General features: G+C 48.3%; 1 protein-coding gene across 10 annotated transcripts in view; it reads right to left on the minus strand.

The window, feature by feature from the left end:
- Positions 1-9,959, minus strand: part of LOC107143070 (signal-regulatory protein beta-1-like) — a 110,218-nt gene extending 100,259 nt beyond the window's left edge. For 8 of the 10 annotated variants that reach the window (XM_048811184.1, XM_048811183.1, XM_048811182.1 and 5 more), the window contains exons 1-2: positions 9,814-9,959; positions 4,073-4,426 (exon numbers count right to left, since the gene is read on the minus strand). In XM_048811184.1, coding sequence (XP_048667141.1) covers positions 4,073-4,426; positions 9,814-9,886 — 427 coding nt within the window. In that variant the 5' untranslated portion in view covers positions 9,887-9,959. The remainder of the gene's footprint in view (positions 1-4,072; positions 4,427-9,813) is intronic. The other 2 variants (XM_048811187.1, XM_048811186.1) reach the window with 1 other exon arrangement.
- Between the last annotated feature and the right edge of the window lie 380 nt (positions 9,960-10,339).

Here is a 10,339-nt window from a genome sequence, read left to right on the forward strand (position 1 = left end):
TAATAACTACTGAACTGGGTGCTGAACTGTTCCCTGTGTGGTGTCCCTACCCTCATGTTTCTAGGTGAACACAGCTGTCCAGCCAGACAGTGAGGAACATCAGCCCAGATGTTGCTCCAAGCCTGAGGTCCATTCCTTCCTCTCAGTACCAGGCACTGCTACCAACCTGGGCCCAGGGAGGACCTCACAGCCCTGTCTCACTCTTTGTTAACAAGCATTTCCTACTGGCCTGCCCTGGAATACTTGACACTGAGGGTGGCCCTTTTTAGAAACAAATGCAGGGGACAAATGGCATCATGAAAACCACCATGAACATGGGGACCAGCTCTCCATGCTGAGATGTGGCCCAGCACCTCATCTGTGGAAATGGGTGGTTGGCAAATCTCCTCCCAGGCCACACGGAGCACAGTTGGCTTTGGTCACACAGAGCTGCCTCTGGAACCTCAGCAAACTGTAGGGCATGTTGCCCAGAGACTGGGGAGGCTGAGGCAGGAGGACTGCAATGTCCAGACCAGACTGGGAAACATAGCGAGAACCTGCCTCAAAATATGTAATAAAAAGGGCTGAGGATGTAGTGCCCCTGGAGTCAATCCAATAACTGAAACCCAAACAAACAAATAAACAAAACAAGCAAACCCAGGTCATCCTTCTCCCATACTTTGTTACATAGGGCTCCTCTCCAGGTGGTTATGAATCCACCCCAATTGTTCTTCTTTCCACCAATATGCCATGGGTCTCACCTGGGCCGAGGCCTGAATTGTAAGGGAAGGATGAAGAACCCTTTTCTGAAACTGGGCTTCCTTGCATCACTTTTGCATTGGAATCATGGTTACTGAGTGCTGAGGAAGCCACAGGACCAAATATAACTGATGATGAATTGAGCAGGTCCCGAGGGCAGAGATGCGAGAGCATGAGCAGGCCTTTTGCCTGTGGACAGGTACTTAGAGGGGTCCTTTGGCGTCTCCAGATTGCTCATTGCCACCCAGCACCTTCTACAGCTGTCGCCAGGCAGCAAATACCATGAATATTTGTATTAGCACATTTTTTTTTTTGAGAGAGAGAGAGAGAGAGAGAGAATTTTTTAATATTTATTTTTAGTTTTCGGTGGACACAACATCTTTTATTTTTATGTGGTGCTGAGGATCAAACCAGGATCCCTCCTGTGTATTAGCACATTCTTACCTCACTGCCTGACGCATGTGCAACACTCAGAGGGCACTGAAGAAGTGGATTCACCCAGACCCCAGAAGCCTGGAAGTCCCTATAGAGGTTAGAAACTCTACTCAGTGGCCACTTACCAAGAGCTGCTCAGCATCTTGATGCTGGCCTGAGCCCTCAGAGCCCCTCATCCCCACCTTCTTCTTGAGGGAGTGCTGGGAGCCATTAGCCAAGTAGGTATGACAATTTCCTTGCCAGCGTACCCCATGTTGCAGTGACATTGAATGTAGGTGACCTTGCTCAAGGACCAAGGTGGATTAGGGTGTTCCCGGTTTAGGTTCCAGGTTTAAGGTTTAAGATTATTCCTGCTGGGAATAGGGCGTATCCTGCTGCCTGAGTTCCCCTTGAGTTCTCACGGGATTTAGACAGTATTTTTTGGGAGAGAGAAGCCCAGTGGGGGTGGATTTGGGCAGAGAACGTGGATTTCCCCAGAACGTGATTGTAGACGGCTGGTGTGAGTTCGGGAATAAAGAGTTGCTGTTTGAATCTACAAGCTGTGTGGTGGCTCGTGATTTTGTGCCCAGCCAGACTGCGGCAAGGGAGTACTAGTGAGAGCCCATTATGGGATAAGGCTCAGAGAGGTGGGTGGCCAGCAAGAGCACCAAGCTGAGGGAGAGGGAAGAGATCAGACTCCTCATCCACGCAGGAAGATTATTTAACAACTATTTTTCTTCTTCTGAGCCTCAGTATTTCCTCCTGTAGAAAGTGATTATAAGCATCACCCTGGAAGACGAGGGTGAAGGCAATGGATGGCACTGGCATGCAGTAGGAGCCTAATAAATATCACCTGTGGCTGTATCATCACTCCTTACGAAACCACAGATTCATTCTTTAGTAGCCAGAAGTAGCACCAAATGCAGTGAGGACCCTGGGAAAAGTCTCTACTCTGTTCCTTAAGCTGCAAGGAGAACCCAAGTGAGAGGAGAAGCAGAAATCCTTGAGGGAAGAGCCTCCACCTGTTTCCCTCCCCCCAGGTGCTGAGAGTCTACCCAGGGCCTCAGGCGTACCCATAGACATCCACCTCTGAGTTGAATCTCCACCCTCCCCCTGTGTTCTTAAGAGTCCCCACTGGAAACAAGGTGGCAAAGTGCTTCTCACATCACCTAAGGCGTCACAGGGGTCTTCTAAAGAGAAGCTGTTTCCATAAAGTGGGGCTCTCTGAAGGGACAAGGGGCAGATGTCTCCATGACATTTTGGGTCCTCAACGCAGAGAGGGCTGTGGGCTCCACCGGTAGTTATGAATCCACCCCAATTGTTCTTCTTTTCTCCATCATCTTTCTCCCTAGCTCTAGCGCCTGTTTACAGGAAGACATATGTCAGATGTGGGCTCTGGGATGATGCTGGATCTCAGTGGGTTCTCTCAGGAGACCCCCTTCATGGACCCGAGAGAGCTGAGCCCAGCACTTGCTTTTCTGAAGCATCCATGCCAGAGAAGGGCTCCCACACTCTCCTTCATTGCCAGAGGGAAACCCCAACTTTCCTTTTGTGTCTTCAGGACATCGATCTCAGGGGAGAAACGTCCTGGTTGTGTACTAGAAATTTCTAGACTGTTTTTAGATACTCAGATGCCTAGTCAAAAGTCAGACCTTTTAATGCAAAATGTCTAGGTGGACCCTGGGCCTGGGAGTTTTTAATCTACAGTTTTCCCCATGATTCCTACGCACAGCCAGTGGGGAGCCCCCGACCCCACTCAGCATAACAGTAAGAACAACTGTAACCTCTCCACAGAAAGAAGGCTTTTGCCCTTGTTCAAACAACAGAGCAGTTCTGTGTGTCCTGCTGGGGCATCTCCCTGTGGAAGGAGATCATGGCCAACACTCAGGAGAGGTTCTCCAGTCACTGTGGGCTTCAGGGTGTGCATGTGAGTGTCTTCCTGAACCTGTGGGGCACAAAGGAGGAGCATGGATGCATCTCCCTGCCCAGTGGGTCAGGTCAGGGTCTGTATTGAGCCCCTCCTGTGCCCTGGCTCCTCTGTGGGGACAGTGTCTGTTCCCAGGGCAGCAGGAGCCTGGGCTGGAGTCAGGTCTGGGCTCTGTCCCCTCCTGGCATTAATGTGCTGTGTGAGAGAGGGCTGCCTGGGCCTCCAGCTCCCCAGGTCAACAGGGGTGGGCACAGGTGTGAAGGTCCATGTGTGCTGACCACCTCAGCCTCATGGCTTAGGAAGGGCATGCATGAACTCTTGCAAGAAAAAAAAAAAGTGAGCACTTTTGCTTTCAGAACTGGGACCCCTGTGTCACCATCCTTGGTAATGCTTCCTGGGTCAGTGACTCAGCACTTCTTCTACCCTATAGTATCTGTAAGATCCCATCCTAGAGACATAAGGCCCATGCTCTGGAGGGCCTGGTCCTCAGGGAGGCACAGGAACACTAACAACACTAACCTGGTGGGTGAAGAATTTTAGCTTATACTTCTCCTGGCTATTTTGAAAGCATCTAGAGTACAGATTGGCACATACTTGAACTTGGGTTCTTATATCAAAAAGAGACTCCAACCCTAGAGAGGCAGTGCTCTCTAAAGGTGGCACACTTGGTCTGCCTCTGTATTTGGCAAGTTCCTCAAACCCTCAGACCCTCAGCTGGGGAGCCACAGGACAGGCCAGACTGGAAAAGGTCAGAGCTGTAGAACAGGCAGGTGAGGGGTGCAGATGCCCCCCCCCCATTTATCAGCCATGGAGCCTGGACCAAATAGCACGGCCTCCACAGGCCTCTGCCTCCCTGACCTGCAGAAGGGTGACAGCAGGTCATGACATGAGCACCCAGTGCTGCTCCTGCTTCTCAGCTGTGGCCCCCAGGATGGAGGGCATGACCCCTGACCTCCTGTCCCACCCCAGGGAGGAGGAAGCAGCTGCACTCACCTCGCACAGACAACTCAGTGCCTGGTCCAGACTTATACTCCTTATCAACAGGGGTCGATTTCTGGAACTTCACACAGTAGTAGGTGCCGGCGTCTGCTGGGGTGACATTACTGATGCGGATGGAAAAGTCCCTGTTGTCCCTCTTTGTGGCATCTGAGAGAACTGTGACTCGGGGGAAGTAGCCTCCTAAGAAATTGTAGATCAACTCCAGGCCTGGCCCTGCCCCCTTAAACCACTGCATGGGCCCCACAGGGAGCAGGGAGGTCACAGTGCAGTGCAGAGTGGCCGACTCTCCAGCAGCGACAGACACTGACTTCTCAGGCTGGATCACCTGCAGCTCCTGTGCAGCCGCTCCTGGGGGGAGACACAGGGTGGTCACTGTTCATCTTGGGGGATCCTCTTGGTTTACCACGTGGTATCAGCAAAGCCTGTCACTGACTGAGTGCCCACAGAGTGGCCTTGAGCTCAGCACAGGGCATGTGTCCTCACACTGAGCCTCCCCTGGCCTGCACCTCCACACTGTGAGACACCTGCCCCTGAGGCCCAGAGCCCTGAGCAAGGTGGAGGGAGGGGACTTGAGGGCCTGAGCCCTCCCCTGAGCTCTCATGTGTCACCAACTGTTTGTTGATCTTCTCTTTCTGACCACAAGGTCACTGGCTCTTCATGGATCATGACATTGAGTGGGGTCATTTGGCTCTTGAGACTCCTGAGTTTTGGTGGAAGTGGTGGGTACAGTTAGTGGGACACACATTTGACTGAGAGTCTCTGGCTCAGTTTCCCTGTTCCACAGAGATCTCAGCTCGTAATAGGATATTCTCCATCAGTCTGGAGTGATCATGTTACATACAACAATGAACCTGCAGCTCAATTAATAAATATAAGATTTCTGAAGTCCCTAAAGTATCTCCCCAAATATAATCACATAATTTAAGTTTTCTAATGTTGCTATAAGAAATAACTACAAACCTGGTGCATAAAAACCAGAAATCTATCATGTTATGTTGGTGTATATGAATAATCTAAATTTGTTGTCACTGGGAATCACCCAGGGGTCCTCATGAGAGCTGTGTTTCATTACGAGGCTGGTTTTTTTTGCTCTTCACATTAATGTGGGGGTACCTGATCTGCTCCCCTTGTTTCCAGTCCCCCTGTTATTCCACCCTCTTGCCTCAACCATTCCAAGTTCTTCCCTATCTCTCACCCTCCTGCATTCTTCTCATCAGGACTCTAGTGTTCTATTGGACCCAAGCTGATAAGAGACTACCACTGTGAAGCAGCTCTCTCCAACATGCTCTAGGAAAATATGGACAAATAAAAAAGCAATCTGGAATATTAATAGCAAATTGAAAACATCAAGGGGTGGGGCAGAGGAAGGAGAGAGAAAGAGAATAAAAAGGAACCAAACAGAAGTTTGGAAATTGATAAGCTCAGTTAACCTAGAAGTTTACTAGAGGTTCCAACACAGGTTTAAACAGGCAGTTAAAAATTCCCAAAATGTGGAGCATAAACCATTTCCATTTACTGAGTTTGTAATTCTAAAAAGAAAAAGGAATCTTAAAAACAAACAAAATTCCTTTCAGGATATCAGCAAGTGCACTGATACATATATGAGAACCCCAGAAAACAGGAGAAAGAAAAAAAAGTAGTGCAAAATCTATTTGAAAAAGAAATATCCTCTACAATCTTGAATGTGATCCAGTATATGAATGTACTAATCTAAATACTGAACAAACTCCAGGAATCATAAACTGGAGCAGACCCTCAGTGAGACTGTGGAAAAAAAAAACTTAAATAGAAAGAGAGGCATGTTCACCCTATACAGTAGGTCCTCCTAAGTTTTTTTTAAATCAAGTTCTTAATGACAGGAATGCAAGGTAGTATGATGATGTATGTGAAGTGTCCAAAAGAGAGAGAGAGAGAGAGAGAGAGAGAGAGAGAGAGAGAGAGAGAAGGAGGAAGAGAAAGAGGTTTAGGAGAAGGAGGGATGGAGGAAGTAGAGAATTTTATACCTGGCACAACTGTCCTTCCATCAAGAATGAGAAATGAAGATATTCCCTGATAGATGAAAATAATCAGGTCTAGAAATGTCCTGCAAGAAATACTAAGGGAAGCCTTTAGTTTGAAGTGAAAGGATGTGAGCTATGAGAACAAGTTGTACCACAAAATAAAGATCTGTGGTATCACAAATATTTTAAACTTCCTGATGCCTCAATATCCCCACAAGCAGATGTGAACACTCTATTCAGCCAACAGATACATCAGTGCAATAAGCTGGTCTCAACCATGAGTTACCTTGTTGCTGTCCCTGGACTGGGATCTAGTGAAATCTCTCACAATTTTGATTTGTTTGCTCTGCAGGGACCTAAAAAAAGCACTTCCCCAGGGTTCTCTCTAGGAACTCTGTCCTGAAAAATTCTTAATTTCTGGTGTATTTCCAGGAGTAGTTCCTACAGCTCTGTTGGGATGATCCTTATGTTGCTCATCAGTGGGATCAACCCTCCCATTGACCACACAGTGGAGATGAGGAAGGGATGTTCTGAAGTCAGGTGCAAAGTCCCTGGGACATGGCCTCTGATGGCTTATTCCTTACCCTGACTATCCCCAATGGCTCCACCATGTTGCATAGCCCTCTGGCCTGCTGGCTGTCTTGCGCCCTGCTTTGTGCAGCTCTTTGTTGCTTTTTCAGAGAGAGGAAAATGGTCTCCACCTTACAGTGCTGCTCCTGTCCCAACACCAAGAATGCACACTGGAATACCAGCTCGTAGCCTTGACCACAGCTGCAGAATCATCCTACCATTGGAATCTGGAACACCACACCATGAGAACTGGCTATTTACCAGTGCACTTGTGTGGGAATGTGATTTGAGGAAGGACCCCTGATGGAGGGTGTGTAGTTCCATGAAGTGCTGAGTGTCCTTTGCTGAGTGCTCCTGTGGGAGTCAAGGGAGCAGAGGGCCACACAACAGCTGGATGAGCCTGTCCAGTGTCCTGCACATGCTGGAGTGGCCTTAGTGAGAGGAGATTTTTTCTCTTCCCTCTGGACTTCACATGGTCCTGCTCTCAACCACGGCCATCCATGACACCCCCTCAATGTCCACGCTACTCTGTGGGAAGCCCCTTCTCTGCTGCTTCATTGCTGCTGCTGATCTCCACCTCCCACCCCGTCCATGGCTGCCATCCAAGGTGATGGGTGGCTCCTGGTACAAGGAGAACAGGGAAAAGAGCAATTTGAGCCCGCTCTCCTTCAGATGCCCAAAGAAATAATTTGAGGTTACAAATCTCCCTGGGCAATGTGCTTGGACTTTGAAGTGCTGCAACCAATGACAGGCTAAGAGTCTCTCCCTTATAACTATGTGGCCCCAAATAAAGAATTAAAAGACACAATGAGTCCACTATTGCTCCACTGGATGACGAACCCTGCCCCTCTACATTAGTCAACTTTGTACCACTGTGACCAAGAACCTGACAAGAACAACTCAGAGGAGGAAATGTTATTTGGGATCAGAGTTTCTCAGGTCAGTCCATTGTCAGCTAGCACCAAGGCAGGACTTCCAGGGCAGGAGGGCATGTGGTGAAGAGCTGCTCAGTCCATGGAGGTCAGTGCAAGGAAAAAGTGAGGAATGGAGGGAGGGAGGGGGGAGAGAGAGAGAGAGAGAGAGAGAGAGAGAGAGAGAGAGAGAGAGAGAGAAGGAGAGGAAAGAAAGGGATGGAGGAAGATAGAAAGGAAGAAAAGTGGTGGTGGGAAGAGCCAGTGCACATGAGGATCAGAAACAAAATACAGTCCTCAGGGCCATACCCCCGTGACCTACTTCCTTCCGCCAGCCCACACCTGCCTATAGTCACCCCCACATTGTGATTCCATCTCACTCCTGTCAGAATGGCAATCATCAAGAACACAAACTACAGATGGTGGTGAGGATGTGGGGGAAAGGAACCCTTACTCACTCTTAGTGAAAATGTCAATTAGTAAACCCACTATGGAAATCAGTGTGGAGCTTCCTCAAGAAACTAAAAACAGAACTACTGTATGATCAATTCTAAAACTTCTTGGTATTTATCTTAAAGAATTGAATTCAGTATACTATGGAGAACTGTAGAGGCACACGCATACCTATTGGAATGAGATGGGCATCATTACCCTAGGTTTATACATGATTGCACACAAGGTGTGACTCTATCGTGTACAACCAGAGAATGAAATGTTGTGCTCTATTTGTGTACAATTAATTGAAGTGCATTCTGATGTCATGTATAACTAAGTAGAACAAATTTACAAAATGGAAAAAAAGAGCTATTTGTCAAATATAGGCAAGAAGCAGAAGAGCTTAGGAGTAATAAACCACAAACCCTCTTCCTCTTATTCCAGCCTTGTCTACACCCATTGGCAGAAGCTGTATATAGTGCATAAATCAGGCAACATATCCCTCACTTACTAATTTCACTTAAAAATTAAAAGAAGACCCTCTTATTTCCTTCAAAAACAAAGAAAGAAAAGAAACAAGATCAAAATCACCTTGGGGTCTCTAGACAACTCACGATGACCATAAGATGCCCCAGGGATTTGGAAGCAAAAATCAAATCCCATGGTCTTGTGCTACACTACATTAAAACACAATGTTTGAGAAGAGGAGTAGTTGAACCATGAGCTCAGGATCAGACCACCTGCCTGGAACCCCCAGCCCCAGCACTGCCACTGAATGACCACGGAGGTCCTGGTGCTTCTGCTTCTTATCTGCAAGGTGGGGTGACCAGGGTGTCTGCTGTGGGTGTCATGATCACATGACAAGCTGTGCAGCATTTCGAGAGAGTCTGGCCCATGGTGAGTGTTCAAAAATTCAAAGTCATTACACAATAAACTTCCTGAGGCTGAGAGCCTTCCACTGGCCCCCTGTGATGTAGATAGGGGTAAGGACATCGTCACAGACTGTGTCAGTCAGCTTTGCATTACTGTAAGTAATACCTGAGACAATCTGTTACCTCATCTGCAAGTTGGAGTGACCAGGGTGCCTGCTTTGGGTGTCATGATCACATGACATGACAGCTGTACAGCATTTTTTTCAAGAGAGTCTGGCCCATGGTGAGCGTTCAAGGAATTAAAAATTAGTACTCAGTAGGTTTCCTGAGGCTGAGAATCTTCCACTGGTCCCCTATGATGTAGATAAGTTACGGACATCGTCACAGCCTGTGTCTGTCAACTTTTCATTAATATAAGTAATACCTGAGACAAATCTACTTATGAAGAGAAAAGTAGGATGACAGCTCACAGTTTTAGAAGTTTCAGTCCAGCATTGATGGGCCCCATGGCTATTGGGTCTGTGGGAGGCAACAAATCAATGGAGGAGAAGGTATGATGGGACAAAGCCATGTACCTCAAGGCCAGACTACGAGAGAGAGTCAGAGAAATCACATCCTCCATGGTCTTAAGAAGGTCACCTCAACTTGCCTCTTGGGATCTCAAGAATTTCAGGATATAAACAATGATCTTTCTGGAAAGTTATTCTGTAGGTGAAATATTATAATATGCAAGCTGTTTGAAGCATCAGCTGATGTGATGCCTCTGGCCCCAGCTGCAGGGGAGGCCTCCCAGAGACAGTGCTCAGGACCCTTGGTCTGGGCTCCAGATGATGCCCTGTCCCAGCCTCCATGGCAGAGCCTGTGTTTGTCCTGAGTCCCTGGAGTCCATGGGCAGAGCTGACCCAGGGAGCAGGACAGAGGACTCTCCCCAGACAGTGCTCACTCACCTGTGAGTCCCAGCAGGAGGGTCAGCAGCAGGACAGGACCAGGACACTTGAGCTGAGAGGCAGGCACAGACATCGTGAGCTCTAAGGAGACTTGTCTGTCCCAGTGTCTGTGCTGGGGAGGTCACCGAATCTGCTTTATGGAGAAATAGATGCCCCAGTTTCTGTTGTTGCAAGAGGAAGTGACAGTGATGGAGTGACAAACAATTTCCTTGAAGATTGTGCTGTAGTGACCAGGGAGCACAGGCAGCAAAGTTTAGGGTTTCTTATGCTCAGTTTTCAGAAGGAATTGGACAGGTCTTAAGGAACAAGGCCTCCTTCTTCTGGGCCCATGCTGGTTCACAAGGCGCCTCGTAGCTTCCTGGGTCTTAGTGACAGTCCATTTGGGAGTCCCAGGACAAGCATGTTGTGTCCTAGACTGCTGATCCTGAGACCCTGGTGTGGCTGGCTGGTGGCCTCACTCTGTAGCAGCTACACACAGAGCTACTCAGGCCTCCTCAATGTTGGGGAAGAATTGGGTCACCTCCTG

This window comes from Marmota marmota, unplaced genomic scaffold (assembly GCF_001458135.2).
Source record: "Marmota marmota marmota unplaced genomic scaffold, marMar, whole genome shotgun sequence".
Lineage (NCBI taxonomy): Eukaryota > Metazoa > Chordata > Mammalia > Rodentia > Sciuridae > Marmota > Marmota marmota.